Consider the following 22773-nt stretch of genomic DNA (forward strand, 5'->3'; position numbering starts at 1 on the left):
TCTGATTCTTTGTAACCCCATGGACTTTAGCACCCCAGACTCCTCTATCCATAGGATTTCCCAGACCAGAATACTCGAGTGCCATTCCCTTGTCTAGGGCATTTTCCCGACCCAGGGATTGAACCCACATCTGCTGCATCTACTTGCATTGATAGGCAAATTCTTTACCACTGCACCACTGGGGAAGTCCACTGACAAATAACCCTATAAATCAATGCACACACATACATTTACATAAAGGGGATTACAACAGGTTTCTCTTTTAATTTCATGTTGCTTGAATAAGAACAAAATAAAAATAAATGTAAAGAGGTCTGGGTGGATCAGTCATGGGGGTCCTCTAAGTCTGCGCTCTTTGTCTTCTGCTTGGATAGCTCTTTGATGGCATTCATCTCTGCAGGAGTGAACTTGGGGGTTAGTACCACTGCATCATAATCGAATTCTTCATCAAGCGAGAAGGGCTGAACTTCGTCTCCAACGATCTATAAAAGGTAATGAAGGAGGAAAATCATATATAATCATTGTAAATGAAGATAAAGCTGAAAACATAAACTCCCTATTAATATTTAATTAAACTTTTTTTAGACTTCAGCACTCTCAGCTGATTAAGCTGTTTTTAAGTAAAGGAATAAATTCAATTATTCAATTTGACCTAATTTAGGCCTTTTAATATGCCCCATTTGTACCATCCTGCATCGGAATGAACATCATTAGCTAATTCTACCCACGGCAAGAATCAGAAAGTCTCTCCTGCACACATTTAATACATTTTTACCATTTGTAGCATAAGGGCTACAGGCATATGGAAAAAAAACTAAGTTTGCTGTTGTTCAGAGGCTAAGTCCTATCTGACTCAGGGTCTTTTCCAATGAGTCGGCTCTTCACATCAGGTGGCCAAAGTATCTGAGCTTCAGTTTCAGCATAAGTCCTTCCAATGAATATTCAGGGTTGATTTCCCTTAGGACGGACGGGTTTGATATCCTTGCAGTCCAAGGGAATCTCAAGAGTTTTCTCCAACACCACAATTTGAAAGCCTCAGTTCTTCAGTGTTCTTCAATGTATGGTCCAACTCTCACATCCATACATAACTACTGGAAAAACCATAGCTTTGACTCTATACAGACCTTTGTTGGCAAAATGACGTCCCTGCTTTTTAAGAGTTATATTCAAATGTGAGAAAATAAACCCTAAGATTTTGTTCAATCTTAAAGACATTTTTATTTTTAGTATTTACTAAAAAAGACTTGTATCAAAAAAATATTCATTTTTGAAGATAAAAATACTCTATGCTTAACATAGTTCTTCAGATAGTACTTGGGCCAATAACAGCAGGAATTAAAACACAGTGTCCCCCTTAAATTAAAAAGTCTAGGATCCTTTCTTCCCACCAAGAATTTTAAAATATTACAGAATTTATCTGCAACTCAGAGTAGCTGCAAAGAGAAATAATAATTTTGTACCTGCTTATTCATAATCTGTGAATTTTAAAGACTTCCTAAAGGAAGGTAGTTTAAAAAGTGTATTTTCCAATAAACAAAAGAGAATGCTTTAAATCTCATTGTATCACCCATTAGAAAGCCTCTCCAAAATCAAATGGCGTGTGATACTATGATATCACCCAGTACTTCTTTGTAGCTCTATATTATGTATGATGATGCTGAAATAATTGAAAACTATGGCTTATGCAAGAGTAAAAAAAAAATGCCCTAAGCTATAATCAGCTTTAAATATTCTTGCATGGAAAATGATCTCATCGAGTGGCTTTTGCAATGTTCTTGAAAATGGAGCATCTCACTCAGAAGCTGTGTGCTGTTTTCAAAGATGCGAAGAAAAAAAAAAAACATGAAAAGTAGGTATCACCTATCTGTTTAGCAAGTTGCATTCTGTAGTTGGGTATGCGGTGCTAATAGCAAACACCCAGCGATCTATCATCCTTTCTTAGTAAAACCAGCAAGAGAACAAATTTCAGAGACTTGTTCATTTCTTCTTTATTAGACAGTGTCTGTGCTTTCCTGACAATGGTAATGATGGGACCTGTCATTGAATGAGTTCCCACCGCACGCCAGCCCCAGTACTAGGAACTTTGTGGGAATTAGCAGTAATCTTCAAACAACCCATTTTACAAAGCTCTAAGAGGTTAAGTAACTTATCAAGGCTGTACAGTTAGTAAGGTAGAGAAACAAGATTTGAATCCCAGGTGATCTGTAGATAAAGCTGCCACCTTCTCAACAAAAAACACCAGCAAAGATCAACCTTGAAGTTTCACTAAGCCAATCACATCTCTTTGGGAGAAAAGATCTTTTCTAAATAAGCTAAAAAATTCTCCCAGTCTACCATAAAAAATGTACTCAAGTATCCACATAATACCGTGACTGTCTTTAAAGGAGCAAGTGTATACAGGAATCAAATCAGTCTGCTGAGTGGCTGATCTGTCCATTCTGGTCACTTTCTGAAAATTAAATTTCTCATCACCAGTGGGGTAATAGGGCTAAGACCAGCTCAAGTGAAGAAACGTGTACACAATGACATAAAATGCTCATTTCCTGAACAGAAGCAGCCTTACCATCTCCAACTTCAGCAGTGAGCACTGAGGCCTGCAAGCCTAGTCCTGGCAGACAACGAGGAGGAGTCCCCTCTCTGCCAGCTTCTGTCTGATGGGATTCTTGCTGCCCTGTAGCCTGGTTAAAGGCCTGCCATCCACATGTCCACCAAGATTCCAGCTGCCCCACTGCACTAGGACTTTGAACCCTGTCCTGAGGCCCCTAAGACCTGCCCAGACTTCACTAGCCACTCTCAATAGATGCAGTCACTCTGCCTTCACCTACCTGGAAAGCGGTTGCAAATTCAACAAATCTCTTTGCTGAGCTAAAATCTCAGCAAGATCATCCTTCTCGAACTCGTTCACACCACATGAACAGCCCTCACTTGCCCACCTCCCTCCCCTCTACATGTCCACTCCATAAACAGCTATTGAGCGTTAAATGTGAACTGGATACTGAGAACACATAAAGATGAAGAAAAGGAAAATCTGTGTCCACGAGGTTTTGTAACTTCAAGGAGAAGAGAGAAGTAAGGGAATGACTTCCTGATCATGCTCCATGCTCCCCAACAGAAGGATGCAAAAGGGCTACACAAGCATGGAGGGCAAAGTGCTGAAGCTTAGCTTACTTCCAACTGAGCATGGCCACTCTCCAGTGGCCTACTCGACTCCCCACTCAACACCCTAGTCATGACCCACCCTGTACCAGCAACCCAGACAGAGCAAGGCTGGTGTGTTGAATTTCTAGACTCTCTTGACAAGGGCTGACTCCCACAGTCAAAGTTAGTCCTTTCTCCCAGGTACGGCCCAACCCATCACCTTCTTACCACTCTCCCTTCCCAAGGGACCCAAGACACCTTTTGGCCACAATATCCAACATTATGGAACTGGAGATATAGAAATTAATCTTTAAGTGGAAAGTTTTTATTTTCCGTAAGTTATTTTTCATACACTTAAATTTTTCTCTATTATAGAGCATAATTTCCTTCATCAGCTATTTGGTATTAACTTAAATGATGCCAAGTTTTTAGCTAGCCAATAAATATACAATGCCAATGCAAGAATTATTCATTTATAGTACACTTAAAAACATAACAGTATACTTAAAAATATAAATGTCTTCATTAGAAACTCAGTTATTAACAGCAGCTCTTATTGTTAGATTAATTCCTTTAGGCAATTCCTAAATGCTGACGTACATAATAAAAGAAAGAAACCAAGGGTGATAATAATTTCTTATTTACAATGCCAAAATATGATACTCAAGACATTTTAAAACTGTTTGGGTGTATCACTGTCACTCTGTACTGCAAGGTGGCCAGTACATCTCTGGATCAAAATATCAGAGGAACAGTCTCCTGCAATCATTCTGATATATTCAATTCTTTCCATGGATGTTTATTAAAATCTAGGTGGTGCACTGGGTGCTGAGGATACAAAGCTGCAGACTTGTATGAAATCACAGAGAAATGATTTAGATACATATATGAACAATCATAGTAAAATGTAGTAAGTATACATGGTATAGTTAGGAGGGAATAGGAAAGAGAAAGAAAGCCTAACCCAGCCTAGATTAGAAGGCATTGGGAGGGAATCAGGGGAGGCTTCCTGGAAGAGGTGCTATCTAAGCAGAATCTTCAAAGGTAATCTTATTTAACAAGGTGAGGGAAAATGAGCTGAGGACAAACGCAGGTCTCATGAGCAGAAGAGGCCAAGTAAGAAAGACACAGAATTTCATGTATGCAGATCTACAAGTAGGGCAGTGCTGTCAAAGCAGAAAACGCCAGGTAGAGAGCAGCAGGAGGCGAGGACAGTGTCAGATCACGGCAGGTCTTGTGTGCTGCTTTTCCCAGGGATGATGAAAAGTCGCTGAAGGATTTTTTTTGAAAGCAGGTAGATACTTGGTCATCTATGCATTTCAAATAAATTCCTTCCTTCATTCAAATGCTAACTGAGACAAGTGCTGGGGATGCAGGTGTGGTGCAGAGAACAGGATGCCCTGCCCTCCTTGAGGGTACATCGAGATAAGTCACTTTGAAGATGGAACAAAGGGTAAGCTTGGAGTCAGGAGTCGGCTGAAGCAGTCCAGACAAGAGACAATGAGCACAGGGCACTGAGAACAGTTGAAAATTTTAGAAAAGCTGGCAGCACTTGCTGGCTAATTTGGATATGAGAAGGGACGAAGGACAGAATGCAGGAATGGAAGCAGGTAAAGATAAGCTCAGTATTTAACATGTTGATTCGAATGTACCTTAAGGAATCCAGATAGAATTGTCAACAGGCAGCTGAACACACAAACCTGGAGCTCAGCAAAAGGTCTGAACCTATAGAAATACAGATTTGGAGACAGAAGTACAAAGGGGAGTCACCTAGAGACGAAAATGGATCCATGTACAAGTGGGAAGAGCTGTAGGTTTAGCATGGAACCCTGAGAAACACCAGCTCCTAAGGGGAGCATGGCAGGAAACCCCCAAAGGAAGCAGGGCAAGAACACCCAGAGAAATACACACAGGGAGAGCCAGGAAGAGAAAACCAGTGGACTGTGAGTGTCAGGCAAGATCAGTGGTGAAACTGCAGTAGAGAGACCCATTAAAGACAGAAAAGTGTCCACCGGCATTTGGCAATAATAAAGTGCTCGGTACCTTTATTCTGAATCTATCCAGGCAGATGATCAGCACAAGGACATTTTGCAATGAACTCAATGAGGAATGAGGGGAAAGGAAGCAGAGACGACCAGGGGAGCTAGATCTAACGGTTTCTGAAGTCTACATGGAAAGTGAGAAAAAAGGACAATAGCCAAGAGGGGTCCAAGGTAAAGGGGAGGATATTTTTCCTTAGTTTTCTTTCATTTTGTTAAGAATGGGAGAGACTTAGACGTGTTTACATGTTGAGGGGAATGAACCAATAGAAAAGGAAAAAGAGAATGACCCTCACCATCTTATTATACCAGAAAGTCACTCCTGGTAGCTAGTAAACTTTTTTTGTTTTTTTTTTTTTATTTGCTCATTCAGTATTTACTACGTCTTCTATAGGCACAGCACTGAACTCAGCACTAGTTCTGACTTTTCTGCATTTTAATTAAGTAACCTTATAGAGACACACACGAGTGAATGTAGTCTTCTAAGACAAGGGGCATACATGTAATTCAAAGTGTACCCTGATGTACCCTGCAGTTCAGAAGACTTTGCTACGATCTTCAAAATGGCAGCCTTTCAGCCACAGCAAAGCTGCAGTTCTATCTCTGCGTTTCAGCCGCTGGCTACTGTGCCACACTTTGGGAATCTCTTCTTTCAAGTTGGCTTCATTTTCGGGTTCTAAGCTCTAAGGCGCCGAGGTTTTTAGATTGCAAACTGAACTTCTGATTTATTTCAAAGAGCAGAATTTGTGCGATGGGACACCAAATCCCCTGCTACTAAACAGAAAACAACTGTGAATTAAGTTATTAACTTGTTATTTTTGCCTAAGGAGCTGAGAGAAATATACGGATTTCAGGTGTCTAATTTCAAATCTAATTGAAATCTTTTTGTAGCCTCCCAGGGAATAGAATTTTTACACTATTAGAAAACTGCTGGTTTTCTTAAAATTGTTTCTGTGACTTATTCTAAGAGGGGCACTGTTACAGGAAGAATCCTTTTCATTCACAGAACCACACAGGCAAATTAAAGAAAATAAAACTAATGCTCAAATCAATAATAGCAGCATTTAGCTATAGGCTGTCTTGCACAGTAATATGGTAACTAAACTGTCTCTACAGGTGAAAAAGTTGAAAGTCCCATTTTAAATTGGAAAAACAGGCCATCTCCCATTAAAATATTACAAAAGTTTCTTCAATGACCTCTTCTGTACTTTGGCAAGTAGGAAAGGAACTCGTAATTTTTCATCTTCTTAATGTGAATTCTTTTTGCTCTATAAAGCTATTCAGAACTTCCAAAATTCATCAAAATAGAGTGACCACGGCAAGAAATTATTCACAAAGGGAAAGTGGAAGGTTCTTGAAAAAGGTTTGACTGCTAAAGGGGAAATGCACATGTATAAAAGCAGTGATAAAATTAGCGAAAAAAATTAAATGGGTTCAGTTCATATCAAGAAGTTATAGATTCTTATTAGGCAATTAAGAGGAAGTCAGGACATCCAGGATACATTTTCATCTTTTGACACTGACATCACAGAAAGCAACCACCGTCTCTAGCCCAAAATGGCCCCTTGGTAGGTCCTCACAGGACACATGTGCTGGAATTTGGTGATTATGTTCTTTTTCTTGCACTGCATACTTTAGAATAATATTAATACTATTAAACCAAGGCAGAGGTGGTGCGGTACTGTGATTCTAGACAGTCCTGAAATGTTTCTCTAACAAATAGTGTCTAGAAATTAAAATTCCACCCACAATATTACTCTGAATATTTAAAGAAACACCAAAAATTATTCATCTATGTCTCATTGTCAGACTTTATTTTTTTGGGCTCCAAAATCACTGCAGATGGTGACTGCAGCCATGAAATTAAAAGACGCCTACTCCTTGGAAGAAAAGTTATGACCAACCTAGATAGCATATTGAAAAGCAGAGACATTACTTTGCCAACAAAGTCAAGGCTATGGTTTTTCCAGTGGTCATGTATGGATGTGAGAGTTGGACTGTGAAGAAGGCTGAGCGCCGAAGAATTGATGCTTTTGAACTGTGGTGTTGGAGAAGACTCTTGAGAGTCCCTTGGACTGCAAGGAGATCCAACCAGTCCATTCTGAAGGAGATCGGCCCTGGGATTTCTTTGGAGGGAATGATGCTAAAGCTGAAACTCCAGTACTTTGGCCACCTCATGCAAAGAGCTGACTCATTGGAAAAGACTCTGATGCTGGGAGGGATTGGGGGCAGCAGGAGAAGGGGATGACAGAGGATGAGATGGCTGGATGGCATCACTGACTCGATGGATGTGAGTCTCAGTGAACTCCAGAAGTTGGTGATGGACAGGGAGGCCTGGGGTGCTGCGATTCATGGGGTCGCAGAGAGTCAGACACGACTGAGCGACTGAACTGAACTGAACTGAACTGACTGATGTGTCATTAGTTTGCCAGCACAAAAATTGTTCCTATCATTTTGATTTGAACATTCAAAAATTTTCACATTTTCTGAGAAGAAACGTATACTTGTTTTAAAGATACAATCATATACAGGCTTTTAACTAGCATTTTGCTGGCTATATGAGAGATCATAGAAGTCATTCATTTTTTTAAACCCATCAACTAAAGCCATTTTGTAACAATTTCTATAATGGCATGAGGTGCCACTGACCACTGGCTGGCCCAATAATTTGTATGGTCACAACTGAAGTCAAGAACATGAACAAGTCTTTAAAAGAAGCTGATTTTTGCTAGCAATCACCTTGCAATTTTAGCTTCTTAATACTCAGAGAAAGCTCCGTAATTCAAAAAGACACTGAAAAGTGGCTGTCTCAACTCCATACACTGTAGCCCACCAGGCTCCTTTGTCCATGGGATTCTCCAGGCAAGAATACTGGAGTGGGTTGCCATTTCCTTCTCCAAGTAACCTATTTGGGGGTTCAATATAAGTCTGCAAGCCTCCTAGATAGACTTTTCTGATGTTAGTGAACAAAAGTTCTATTAGCAAAGGGCAAAAATGGAAATTCGTGGATTACTTCTGACTGAATGACTGCTTCCATAACAGAGTATCTTCAGGTGACAAGACTAGTACCTGAACAATTACATAATCAGGAAACACTCTAGTATTTTTATTTGGAATCAATAATAAAAAGAGCCCTTAACAACTTCTTGTACCTGATCCCCTTTTATGCTAGCGTAAAAAAGGTGATAAAGGTCACTAGCCAGCGCCATCAGCGGCCTCGGTTGGTGCGTGTCGATTAAGTAGATGAAGATAAGCTGGAAAGGATAGTAAAAGATGAGTCTCCCTGTTGTGTATTAGGGAGAATTACCATGTGGCAGACTCCATTCTCCCACGCTGGAGAAGCACATGGCTAGATGACATTTCTCAACTTCCCCGGTGACCAGAGAGGAACACGGGACTAGGGGGTTGCCAACGGAGAGCAAGCAGAAATGAAGCACCTACGTCCTCAGCCTTGGGGAAATGTGCTGTCCCCATCCTCTCATCCCCTGCCCCTCCAGGTAGGACAGTGACCTGACTTGAAACACGCACATGAAGACAATGTCCTGAGGTGCAGTGAGATCCAGAGAGAAGGAACCTGGTGGGCCCCAATGACTGAAAACAGAACCACCACTTGCCCACTTTAAAGGCTCTCTATAGACTGTTACAGGAGAGAAATAAACCTCATTCCCTTTCAGCCATTGAATTATTGTTAGGGTTCCCTACTATAGCAGCCTGGCCTTACCTTAACTAATGCAAAATGTTTATAGAAACTTGGAAACAATAATAAAAAGAAAAGAGGCTGGTACAGACAAAAAGAGGTAAGAAATCTGTCCATCCTATCTGTGGATTAGTCCCCAGGTAGCACCATCCCGCAGCACGGCAAACATCATGACATAAAAATAGCTTCTGAGTAAAAACATAATTGCTCTCTGTGTGTTCAAAAGGGATTATACACATTAGAGAGAGATGACGGAGAGGGACCCAATTAAGCAACCTGAATTCTACATTTTCCCAAACCTGAGAAAAATACAGGCGCACACGGGTATGGTGGCATTTCTCTGAAAGGACCAGTTACAGAATTGAGGCAATTTCAAGAGGCCTGAATTCCCTGAGAAGTACCTCTTTGCTTTGTTTATCTGCTGCTTTCACGGTGGGTCGGGGCTTCGTTCCAGGGGTGACAGGCTGGACAGCCACAGAAGGAATGTAAGAGGGAACACTCAAGCTCACTTCTTGCTCCACTTCTCCTGGAAGCAGCAGCACGTCTGTTGAACACAAAATACATCACTCAATCCCTTCACCAAGTCCACAATTGACCTAAATCATCAAGAAGCCTACGATAGTCAAAAGAATGAGCAAATATACTCAAGTAAAGTAGGCCCGTTTCACAACACCTGTTCTCACTGGGGAACTTGACTCAAGGGTGTCTCCCTTCTAGAAAATAAAAGCTGCTGGTGCATTAGTGTTTCTCTGATTGTTGCTATGTTAACAACCCATCCAAAAGGTCTGGGAGAAATGTTGTCTGGGGAACAGCTTGATCATGTCTTTCAACCCAACTTCTACTTCTATAGGAAACTAAGTCCAGAAGATGCTACTTTTGTCTCATTTTGCCATATTTTCCTAAGGGGGGAAAGAGAAAGAAAATGGAGTGCTGATTTCATCCTGTAACAATATGGCAATATTTCAAAACAACATATTAAAAAGCAATGATGCCAGAAGGAAGGAACTTTCACTTGCAGCAGAAAAATGAAATAATCCGTCATACTCAGAATGCAGGGCCTCATTTCCAACACTTGCAAACAACAATGTGTTCTGTGTTTCCAGCTTGTTTAGCACAACAGCAAGAATTCAAAAGCCAATCCTGGTTTTCTGATCAATCCATTAGAAGTAGATGTGTTCCTTTTTTTTTTTTGCACGTGTGGCAGAATCACTGATGCATCATGGACAAACGATGATCTTCCACAGCTCTCTTTGAAGACAGAGAAACAAACAGAAGCCCAAAAGGATAGCTCCTCGGCCTGTTTCTGCAGGACCAGAAGGGCTGCTGGAGCCAGCCAGTAACTTGCAGCTGGCGCAGGATGCTGCGGCCTGCTACTCAATGATGATCCTAATTAAGACACTAATTAAGTTCTCAGTGGAAGTGATTAATTAACAACAGGCATGCCTTGGCTGTTGCCAATGGCAGCATATATGAGGAGATAACTGAGCAGGTACTGCTATTCAAAAATGGAAACAGATTTGAAATATATCTCTCTCCACTGCTGATACCAGCTGGAAGCTTAAGAATTTTGTAATCATGTCTTTTTTGATCCCTGAGTGAGGAAGATCCCCTGGAGGAGGAAATGGCAACCCACTCCAGTACTTTTGCCTGGAAAATCCCAGGGACAGAGGAGCCTTGCAGGCTACAGTCCATGGGGTTGCACAGAGTCGGACACAAGTTAGGGACTGAGCATGCATGCATGACTATGATTAATTACTGAAATCGTAGAATGTGACCTGATTAATTAGAGGAAATAAAAACAATAATACTAGCCAGCCTTTTACATGCATTAACTCAGCTAATCCTCTCAACAACTCTATTATTTCCTGTTTTACAGGCAAGGAGCTCTAACACCCAGAATCACCGCGCTCAAGGCGCCATAGCGGCAGCCTGGCTGCAAAGCCCTGTTCTGAACCCAAGACGTCACATCAGAAACTGATTTTTAAGAAAGCAGTCTCATCACTTATGTTATTTATATCTACCAGATTCGTATCTCCAAACTCAGGGCCAAGAAATGTCACTATGATAAGCATGTTAACATGATTAGTCAGCAGTCAGTGTGTTCAAGTGTTTTATAACCAGAGAAGTAATACTTTTAAATACTCAATAAGGTTGGTGGAAAGACTGGCTTTCCCTTTATGAGTCCAAAGCTAAACTCCTTCACTGGTTAGGGGCCAGCCAACAAGAGAGGCAAGGAGAGTAAGGGTCAAGCCTCTTAATATGAAAACCAATATCTACCAGACCCACTGGCTGCCAGAGCAAACATCACTTCAAATGTGAAATCAAAACCAATTCTGCTTTCCGAGCTATTTAAGATCCGACTGACAATATTGTGCACCAAGGAGGACAACTCTGCCATTCCTTTGCTGAAATTCTTCACGTCCCTCATATATTTGCAAAGAAGGTCGGGTTTTCAGCAATAATGGTTTCCTTCCTAAAAAGCCCACTGCCATGGGAACAGTTCTTTCAAAACAAGACAACTCAGTATCCACCACATTCCACATTCCTGTCATTTGTTTCTCCAGGGTAAAAGGAAAACGCACAAACTTGCATAGTTGTTGGAGTCTAACACAGCACCTTATGTGTAGTAAATTCAACACATACTTGCAGAAAGGGAATGGATTTCCTGTATCTCAACTTTTAAATTGAACAGCACGTATAAGTCTACCTATCCATAGAACATTGTGAATGATACAAAATATGTAAAGTCCTTATCCTCACAAGCTAAGTTTTTTTACAGGATATGATTTTTACACATAAAATCACAGAACAGTCAACACAAAACCTGAACTGCTTTACCTCTAAATAGGACAGATTTATAAAACGGTGAAACCATTATGGACACGAACAGTCTGATAATAAGTAAGTTATAAAGAAAGCTACCTTGTCCTTTACCCATTTTATAGTCACTGATGGGTCATTTATATATTCATTCTCTGAGAGGGAAGATTATTGTATTCATTGATGATGAGGAATGGAATTTCTGGAGATCTCTAAAGCTTTTTAGACTGAAATCTGATCTCTAAGACACTTTTGCTGCTGTTGTTTAGTCACTGACTCATGTCCACTCTTTGCAACCTATGGACTGCAGCACACCAGGCTTCCTTATCCTTTACTATTTCCCACAGCTTACTCAATCTAGGCTTATTGTTTCTAAAACAACTAGTTTTTTCTTAACTATGGATAAATACCACCATCTTGACTGATGGGCTTTGTCGAGTTAAGGCAACTCTCAAAAAGGAACCTTCATGTTGGATGGCAAGCCTGGTTGAAAGCATTTCAATCTCTTTCTCAACTACATAATAAGAATGTCCAATGTTTATAAATTATCTGTTTCTGCCATCTGCCTTCCTATATTTAACTGATGACCAGCAAGTCAAAGGTAATACATTTAAAAGTAAGCAATCAAAAAAAATAAATAGGTAATCTGACGTCTGATAATCTAGACAACAATAATAGTTAATCTGCCTATCATATTTATAAGATCAACCAATTCATTCCTTTGTTGACATGTAGAAATAGCCAAAATTTCCTGAAATTTTGGGCACTCCTCAAGACCAAAAAGGATACAACATAAGAAATGGACTGAGGCCTCTTATGCATATGGATTCCAGCTATGATAGTTTATGTCAGAGTTTCTTGTTATTAAAAATTTTTGAAGACGCACAGAGCTTTTTTTGTGGGAGTTATATCTAACAATATTCACTGTATTAGAAACTGAATTTTCAAATATTTGACTTCAAATTATTAAAATAATACAATCATTATTAAAATAAATACTTTTATTTTAAAAAGATATTTTCCAAAAGCCAAGATAATAGAAGAGAAGCATTGTTTTACATTTTCTGAATCTTTTAAGTTCTTGTCTCAAGTAGAAGAAAGCTGGACTCTATATTTGCTTCTGCATTCAATTTTTGGAACATGCTGTTTCACATGATGAAAATGAAGACATTCTCGTCTCACACAATATGTACGTTGGAAAGGGGAAGAGGACTCTAATACTCCTTTTATACAGTCGGGGATAGTCTTTGATATACACTGGATCTTGACAAATGCTATTGGTTTTAAAAATATTTTCAATGTGAAACGTGAAACCCTTTCAGTGAAGTTTTCATGCTCTTATGTATAAAATTCATTGGTCTGCCCTTTATCATAAATGAATTGTTCTCCTGTGCATGATTTTAGAACACCATAAATCGGTTATTTGGAAACTGGTGGTTCACTCTGTTATGCAGATCTTTCAAATGTTGACATATTTCATTATGTAATATAAAAGTCACATTAGTTAACATTACCAATTTTGTCAAAAAAGCCTTTAAATATTGAGAAGCTGTCAAGCTCACAGTACTGGATATAAGTTTTCCAAAAATCCAATTTTCACTTGATCCATTGCCAACTTTATCACTGGCAATGAACAGTATCAGTTGTTTGTCTTGAAAAGACAGATTCACTTCCTTCACTTTCGAGAACTACACTTTGTCAGTCATTCTTTCAAGTAAAAATGTTGATCCATGAAAGAAAAAAAAGAGTAACTCAGCACACCACTCAACGGCACAAGCATTTTTCATGAAAAAGTGTGTTTCATTTTTTCCATGAAAAAATGCTCATGTACTTCATGTACATGTGAAATACAACTGTTGTCCTTCAGTATGCAGCAGAAGTGCTTTACACACACAAAATATTAAAAAGAGGTATACTCAGGGACCAAGATTCAATAAAATTAATAACTTTTACTACTTCCCTGGTGGCTCAGATGGTAAAGAATCTGCCTGCAATGTGGAAGACATGGGTTAGATCCCTGGGTCAGGACGATCCTCTGGAGAAGGCAATGGCAACCCATTCCAGTATTCTTGCCTGGAGAATTTCACGGACAGAGGAGCCTGGGGGGCTACAGTCCACTGGGTCACAGAGAATTGGATGTGACTGAGCACACCCCACACAAACACCATTTCATCAAAGACATTTTCGATGGAAACTGGCATTTGTTTTAACTACAAATTCATGGCAGTGAAGATAACAGTGACGACTAGCGTAGTTTGGTGCTTCTACCTCGATTCACACTAAGGTACTAGTATCTTTACCCATCATTGCTTTTGCAACATCAGTGCAAATGTCAACATATTTGACCTTCAGACCCTGGGGTTTCCAAAGGAGCTCCCAGACCCCATTTAATATCTGACCCTCATCAGAGAGTCTGAACCTCACACCAAGAACACCAGCACAGCTGGAAAAATGATAAAAATTAACTAGTTAAAGGCACTGGAATGCTACCAGGGAAGCCCAGAACTTGAGGGGCTAAGATCCTGGAGAAAAGGAAAGTACTGAATGGGAGTCTAAGATTCTAAGCTGTTTTTCAACATATGGCATCTAGTGATTTGTAAGCAGAGGCTAAAAAACCAAGAAGAAGAAATAGGCTAAGAGGCTGAGAAGCTTAGCAGAACTACCAACAGATTCACAGTGCTATGAAGACAAAAAACAGCTCAGGACTTCCAAAGAGAAAGGGCTGTACTTTACCCTGAAGGGCTACAGCCGAGAAGTCAGCGAGAACTAGAAGTAGAGCAGCCCTCAAAAGCCTGAGGTGGTGGCTCGGGGTAAAGAATATGCCCGCAATGTAGATCCAGGTTCAAGATGGTAAAGAATATGCCCGCAATGTAGATCCAGGTTCAATCCCTGGGTTGGGAAGATCCTCTACCGTAGGAAATGGCACTCCAGTATTCTTGCCCAGAGAATGACATGTATATTCTCCAGTATTCTTGCCACTCCAGTGTCCTTGCCCAGAGAATGCCATGAACAGAGGAGCCTGAAGGGCTACAGTCCATGGGGTTGCAAAGAGTCAGGCATGAATTAGCGACTAACACTTTTACTTTCTTTCATAAAACCTGAAACTCAGTCACCAAATCAGCTCAATCCCATATTGGGTTAAGATGACCTAAATGCTAACAGAGAATGTTGAAGTTTCTCTAAACACAGATTAAGGTAACATCATCCAGAGCCTCTGTAATATTTTATATACAGTATTCAGCACTCAAACAAAAATTACCAGGTATACAAAGACACTGGATCAAAAGAGAAAATTAATGATACACACGGACCCACGGAACATCTCAGTTATTGGAATTATGAGACAAGAACTTTACAATAACCAATTAATACATTCCAATAAATATATTACAAGATGGAGAATTTTGGCAGGGAACTGAATTTTTTAAAAATAGACACTCCAGATCTCTTGACAACTATAACAGAAATACTGATGGCTTTAACATCATATTTGGTACAAGATTACTGAATTGGAACACAGTAGAAAATATTCTAGCTGAAGAAAGAAAGGAAATAGAAAATGATGGAAATGCAGGAAAGAACTTGGAGAGATGTGGGACATGGTGAAAAGGTCTGGACACAGGTATTATTTGAAGACATAATAGCTGAGACTTTCCCAACATTTACAAGAATCTACAAACCCCAAGCAGAATAAATACAAAGTAAACAATGCCAAGGCACAATGAAATTACTGAAAAACAAAGATAAAATCATAGAAGTAAGCAAATGAGGTAAAAAACATATTGATATTACCTTCAAATGTACAACAATCAGATTGACATTTGGTTTTTCTACAGTTTTCAATAGAGGAACAATTAACACCACAACAAAACAGAATAACACCTTTAAAATGCTGAAGAAAATAATTATATATATTCTGGGTAGAATTCTCTACCCAGAAAAAATAGGAGGCCATGAAACAATAATATTTGATTGATCCAAAAATAGGCAAAAAATGAGTGAAGAACATATAACTGGCAGAACAAGTGGAAAACAAAACAGTAAGATAAGAGATTTAAAGTCAAATATATCAGCAACTATATTAAATATAAATGGATTAGACACTCTAAAAGACAAAGCTGTGTGTGTGTGTGTGTCTAGACGCACATGAATAAATCATACGCCACTTTCAAGAGACACATTAACCAACACCCACTTCAAGAAAAAAACTGCAAAGTAAAAGTGGAAATATAAAAGGAGGCAGAAGACTACTACTGCCATCCAAGACGCTGGGGAAGAAGCTGGGTAAGATCAGGGAAGACTTACTTATGGCTGGAGCTGGCATTTGACAGTGATAATAAATCATATCCCTCTCCCTTTAAATACAGAAATAGAGGAAAATACATTCAGGAGTCAAAATAATGGGGATCAAAATATGAGCTTTATAAATAATGAAGCTGATTTTGAAAATGGAGCTTGTCTTGCAGTCACAATTGGACCTCTTATTTATCGAGCTTTCCTCCCAAGTCTAGACCTCAGACTATCCCACCTGAGAGGAAGTCCACACAGATGACAGGAATCCAGCCAGGTAAAAGGAGAACCTCTTCACATCCCTGTAGCTCTTGGAGTAGGCGCTCAAGAGTGATACCTCAAGAACTGTCTAGAGCTGGTTCTCAACTTCAATAGCATATTGGAGTCACCTGGGGAGCTTTAAACCCTGCCAGTGCCCAGGACACACACCAGGCTACTGGGAAAGGATCCCCAAAGGCAGGATGCAGGTATTGTCTTTTTTTTTTGAAAGCTCCTCAAGTGATTCTAATGTATCTCAGGTTGAAAACCACTGGGTGAGGCAGACCTGGGACCCATGTAAAGTATGTCTGCAATAAGAAAGGCGGTGTGAGCACAGAAGAGAGGACATACACCTTCCAAACAGCATGACCCAAAGGAAGCAAAGGCCTCATCCATGCACACCCAGTGTTTTCCCCTGATCTCTCCAATTAGATAAAACCTTTCTTTTTTCCTACGGGAGAAATAAACATAGGAACTGTTGAAAGGGGGTAATTATCATGCCAATTCTGTTCTCAGGAATGGAGTGGAAGCATTTATCTTTGTGGTTGACATTGCTTTCAAACTGGAGTTTAATAGATGGATAAGTCTGCACATAAAAAATAATTGGAGGAATAGAGACAGAAACATTTTGAAGCTAGGATTTTTTTCCTTCTCAACGTTTTTAGTGATCTTCTAAGCAATGAAAGGATGATTTTTAACAGTCTCAAGTATAAAGTAAATGAAATATAGACAATCAGAAGGTTCTTTCTACTCTAAAGGGCAAACCAATTGTTGAGTCTTCTGTGATCCCATGGACTATTTAGCCTGCCAGGCTCCTCTGTCCATGGGATTTCCCAGGCAAGAATACTGGAGTGGGTTGCCATTTCCTTCTCCAGGGAATCTTCTCAACTCAAACCAAACCGGAGTTTCCTGCATTGGCAGGCGGATTCTTTACCACTAAGCCACCAGGGAGGCCCCTATAATAATTAATACCTATTCCAAATAATAATCTTTCTGGATATGCATGACAGTAAGTAACCAGGGTAATTATCTTGTCTCAAAGGAGGGAAAAAAGAAAGTTAATTTAATGTCAAATAAACACAGGGCACCACATTTTGTGACCAAGGTTTCCTTGGACAACTGGTCAATAGCACATCACTGGGTTGGCTTCTTGGAAAAAGTGTGTCCACCTGGGCTGCTGAAACAACAAGCTAAATCCCAGGGCGGCACCAAAGGCCTGAATCTTGGAGAACATTTATGAAAATGAAGAAGGTGAACAAATAAAGTCAATGGTAGAAAAACAATAGGCAACTCACTTCCTTGTTGCCCCAGGCAAATCTGTTGTTTAAACAATAATGACAGAATCTAATCAGTAAGCCTCTCAACTGCCAAAATTATACAAGCAACTTGCTTATTTAAAATGTCACATTTCCCATCGGATATATTTACCTTCTGCTCACATTCCTGAAGTGTAATACAAATTAGACCCAAAGATAAAACCCACTTTGGCAAATTTCTTGTGTGTGTGTGTTTTTTTTCTTTCAGATGACCCAGACTGTACATTATAAAAACGGTGAAGCTTGGTGGTCTTTTCAGTAATTGGAATAGATCACTGAAGCCTTGGTTGCTTTTTAGCCTTGACTTTTCACATTATTTTACACCTCAGAAGGTCTTGACTAGCTAATGCAAGTTCACTGAGACTTGGTTCAGCCTCAGGAAGCTTTTATACACAAATGAAAAACTACCTGTTCTCAAATTTCTGGAAAAATCATACTAATGAGACGTTTTTATGCAATCCTTTAAACAAAAGAAACAGACCTAATGGTAATAAAAAATAATTTAAAAAATGTTTAAAGGAAACAATACAAAAGTAGTGGGAAAAGTAAAGACTTAATTTAAAATATTGATACAACCATAATCAAATTCACTGGCTATGCAGGATTATGTCGGTATAAAGACTATCTAAATACTGGCAAGAAAAGTAACCATCACAGAAACGTTCCACCTGTACACTGTTGTGCCCTCCTGTGAAATTAACTTTATGTTGCAAATATATACATGCCAATTCCAAGTGCCAACTCCAAGTGCCTACTCCAAGTACTACCCACAGAAGAACTAGATCAGAATCCCCTGGGGGAGTGGTTAATAACACAGATCACTAGGTGTCACAAAAGACCTTCTGAATTAAACTCTTTTTTGGGAACAAGACCCAGGAATCTGCTCCTTTCCCCCAAACTACCCAAAACCCAGAAACAGTGTGCTTGCTCTACAAATTTGGCTCCCTCATAAATCCTTAGCAATACCTTCTAATCCAATCGGAACCCCTAAATTGCTCTTATAAAGAAATTCAGAGCCGCCTAACTCACGGAAGTTAAGAGAACCTCTCCCAAGAGTCTGTGATTCCCTTAGATCCCTCATCTCCCTTAAACCAAGTAAGCAAGGGGGTAAAAATCTGCAGTTTGCTGGTTAATAGACTGCTTGAGAAACAATCCCTTCAGTGGAGTAGTGTTATGTTTGGAAGCAGAATAAAAATGTTAATTGCTTCCAATTACCAAAGCCTCTCAAATTCAGGGGGAACCAGAGAAGCCAAAGCAGAGGCTTATATAGACAATTTACAGACAGCAGTCCACAAACCAGCTAGAGCCTGCACTTTAACTCCTGCATGATTACAAAGAAGCCCTCCTCCCCAACAATAATGACCACAATGGCTGTTTATGACCACCTAATGACTGTAAACAACAAACACCAACAACCAACTCCCCGGTGGAAACTGCCCCATGGAAACATTCAACATTAACATTGAGATATTCTTGCATATTAAATTAGGAATGAGAGTTTTCAAAACAACTCAAATTTTGAACATATTTCAAAGCTCCTTGGAGCAACAAAGGGTACCTATGCTTACACAGAAATGTTAACCAGGAGAGGAAAAAGGCCTCATAAAAGTCATGGACTACATACATGTCAGCGGACAGCAGGCTCTCTCAGCCCAGCCTATGTAGAACAGCCCAGAAAAAAACATTCACAACACAGCTTTAGTTTTAAGTGTTTGGCTTACATATCAATAAATATTTATAAAAGCAAAGATCTGGATTTTATTTTCTTTTGTGTTTATTTTATGACCAACTCTCATAATGTTTATGATCAACTGGTACTTTATGGAGCATTCAAAACTAATCTCAATTTACAGCATGATGCAGAAATTCTAAGAAATAAGAGCTTGACTTAAATGGTTCTACTTGAGACAATTATCCAAAAATCAATCATATGGTAAATGGGAGATGGGAGGAAGAAAATCTTTATTTCTTTTAAGATCAAAGACTTTACAACCTTCAACAAGCTTTGTTTGACCTTTCAGCTGAAATCTTTATTAATAAAAAAAGAGACTGCAGGACTCCAGTTTTCTGTATCTCAGGGAAAGGAGAGGTAAGAATTGCACCCCTCGCCCACCCACCCAGAAAAAAAAAAAAAGAAAAGCTGTCTAAAGTCTTACGTGTAGTTCTTAGAAAGAGATCAAGCAGTGTAGGAAGGAAACAGAAAACATACCCTTGCTCAGTTGGGGATTAATCTCTTCAGCCAGGTCTAAATCTTCTATATCAAGGAAATTGTCTACCTAGAAAAGGATTAATATCATTTTATGCAAATCTGACCTAGAGGAAAAAAAAATGCAGTTAAGAACCAATGAACCCATTTCTACAACACTCAAGTGAGCAACTGAATCCAATTTTCTCATTAACTTTTGAGTCCCAGCTAGAGGCTTTTGTGTTCACTGTGCTTTCCCAGAGACATCTGAAAGAAGCAGTAAATTTAGAAGTTGGCCTGGATACTGTAGGCACCATAATAAGATCTCTAGACTGAAAGAAAAAATACAGTCTGGGGAGTTTTTGAAAAGTTTTTGTTCCTGATTCTATCCCAGAATATATACCACCATCAAGACAGTCCAAAGCAGTGTCTCCGTCTTTTGTTTTTGTTTTATTGCTTGTGTTTCTCTGGCCAGTGATGGTGGTGGGTCTGACTATTCTCATAATGGTGTGCTTTAAACTCCAAAGAGACAGAAGAAACTAAAGAAAGCAGGAGAGAAGGTTCATTCGAGACAAAATCATCCTGCCCCAGGTAACCACAAGAAAGGTGAGCAGGACAAAAAATCAAGTGTTCTCTTTCGACCAAATAAAACTGAAGATTACTTCAAAGGTAAAAAGCAGAGCAAATGACCTTTACAGACACAATAGCAGCATTTTAATGAAAAACTATTCCACATGGAATACTGCTTTCCACAGCAAGCTGACAATGAGACATTTTAGATTAACAAAATGTTAACACTTCATACATGAACTGATTCATCTCAGGTGAATATCAAAGAGCGTAAATTAAAACAATGATTTCACCACTGGCAGACCTAGCAAAGGCAGGATGTCGAAATGCCTTTTATGCTTATGATTTAAAACATGTGCATAGCAAAATACCATAAAATTATAAATTTAGATTTCATCATTGGATTCAAAACACAGCCTAGGTCTTTCTTCCCCACTCTACTTATCAGACCATGGCTTTTACACAGGAATTAAAAATGGTAGCTTCCATGGCTTGTAAGTACATAACTGCAGCTATTTTTTGACATCCAAGTGACAGCAAAAACTTATCTTCCAAATGATGGTTTAGTGCTAAAACTTGAGAATCTGTTACATTGTCATTTCTCTTAATGGTATAAGTTCAGGGGAATGAGAGTCATGTTTCTCTATTGAAGCACCACTTCCATTTCTAAAGCTTCGAGGAAAAAAGATCCAGAACCCAGCCAACCAAGACAGTTGAAGATAATCAAACATCATTTTTTTTTTAATCAAATACCATTTAAAAAAAAATCATATGGAAAAATCTGCTGAATTTTCCAAATTTGTATGGAAGATAGCAAATGAGTCCTGTGAGGTTCTTGTGCTTTTTTTTGGATTTTGGCCATGGAACAAAATTGAATCATGCCTCACCTTCACCTCCCCTGCTCGATTCAGATCACCTTGAAAGGAACTGCCAGCTTTTTGGCCATCATCTATCATTATCTGAAAAACAAGACAAAAACCATTGAAGACATATTGATGGGAACTTGAAATAACTGAAAATAAAGGAGCTGATCTGTAGCCCTTCAGGCACAAAACTCCCCTTCCGGTTTCTGTTCATTAGCTATGCTTGACAGACCGTCACACCTAAGTGACGGCAGATTCACTAGGTCACAGTGGTAGGCAGGGAACAGGTTTCAGGAGGTGTGACTTCTACTTCTGTCCTCTAGACCCATCCACAGTGCAACTTAGAGTAACATACTTCACCTCGGTTTTCTCATGCGTAAAACAGGAACACTCCCCACCTCATTACCCCAGTTCTCATGCCATCCCAACGAACCTCTGCAGTACAAATCAGAGAACGCTAGTACAACATTTTCAAATTATTAGGAAAAAATATTGTGAAACAATTCTTTGCCTCTCACACGCAGGTTAAAGATTCAACAGAAAATGTAATTCCAACTGCCAGTGATTGCCAACAGACAGGAAATCTAGGGAAAAAAAAAAGTTTTGTCCCTTAATTGTCTCTCTGGAATAAATTATAGAAGTAAAGAATTATAGGCCTTCACTGTATATAAACACACTTCTAACGTGGAGCTGTTTCTCCCTTGTATAAAACCACAGTCTCATATACATTCTATCCACCATATCACAGGGAAGACGTGTGAGATATAAAGTAGGAACTCAAATGGCTTAAAAAAATAGAACAGTTTCCACTAGGATTCCTTAATTGTTAAAAAAACATAGCTAGAAAGAATGTGAATATAGTCTATGAAATCTTGAAGACTAGGAAGAGAGCATCTAACATTTATTTATTGACCAACTCTTAGAAAAACCAAGATAACACATTCCACTTTAAGTCTGAAGGACTGAATCCAGGACAGTAAAAGAAACTCCATTTACACAGAGAATTATAAAAAGGAACTCTTTTATCCCAAACAGAAGATAAGCTAAAATATAGAAATAATTACAAGAAAAATCTGTAGATGGCAGATCCTGATATTATCATAAAAGTTGGCTGTTGAAATCATGAAATGTAATGACGATTTTCAGTAAAGTAATCCAGGGGCTCTCCTTCTAAAATCAGGAGTGTGAGTTACTGATCCAACAACTGTCCAGTGTTTTTTATGTTCTTACAGTCTCTTGTTTAAAATTCATGATGAATGTTTTTCTCTGCTTCCATAAAGGTGCTATGGTATTACCTGCTCCTCTTCCGAACACTGTGATGAAGTACGAAGAAAGATGGCTTTATTGCTAAGACGGCGATCATTTGGTTCATTTCTCTGAGTAAATTTTTTTGAAGTAAAATTGTTTTCTGAAGAATTAGTTCCAAAGGCTTCTCTTTTGGTCATATTATCTGAAATGATAAATTACATAATATTAGAAAACACCCACCACATCCAGTCTAGTTTATTTTGTGTTTATTGAGAATTTTTCTTCCAAACAGCAACAGAAAACTTTTCAAGGACATCTACAAACTGAATGCTTGAAGCATTAAGTACTC

At 39.2% G+C, this 22773-nt stretch overlaps 1 protein-coding gene across 7 annotated transcripts in view; it reads right to left on the minus strand.

Moving 5' to 3' along the window:
- Positions 1-235: 235 nt before the first annotated feature.
- IFTAP (intraflagellar transport associated protein) overlaps positions 236-22773 on the minus strand; it is a 65225-nt gene continuing 42687 nt past the window's right edge. For all 7 annotated transcript variants that reach the window (XM_006062336.4, XM_025266206.3, XM_025266205.3 and 4 more), the window contains 5 exons: positions 22472-22626; positions 21201-21272; positions 19768-19834; positions 9276-9418; positions 236-482 (listed from right to left, as the gene is read on the minus strand). In XM_006062336.4, coding sequence (XP_006062398.2) covers positions 324-482; positions 9276-9418; positions 19768-19834; positions 21201-21272; positions 22472-22626 — 596 coding nt within the window. In that variant the 3' untranslated portion in view covers positions 236-323. The remainder of the gene's footprint in view (positions 483-9275; positions 9419-19767; positions 19835-21200; positions 21273-22471; positions 22627-22773) is intronic.

Source organism: Bubalus bubalis, chromosome 16 (genome assembly GCF_019923935.1).
Source record: "Bubalus bubalis isolate 160015118507 breed Murrah chromosome 16, NDDB_SH_1, whole genome shotgun sequence".
Taxonomy (NCBI): Eukaryota; Metazoa; Chordata; class Mammalia; order Artiodactyla; family Bovidae; genus Bubalus; species Bubalus bubalis.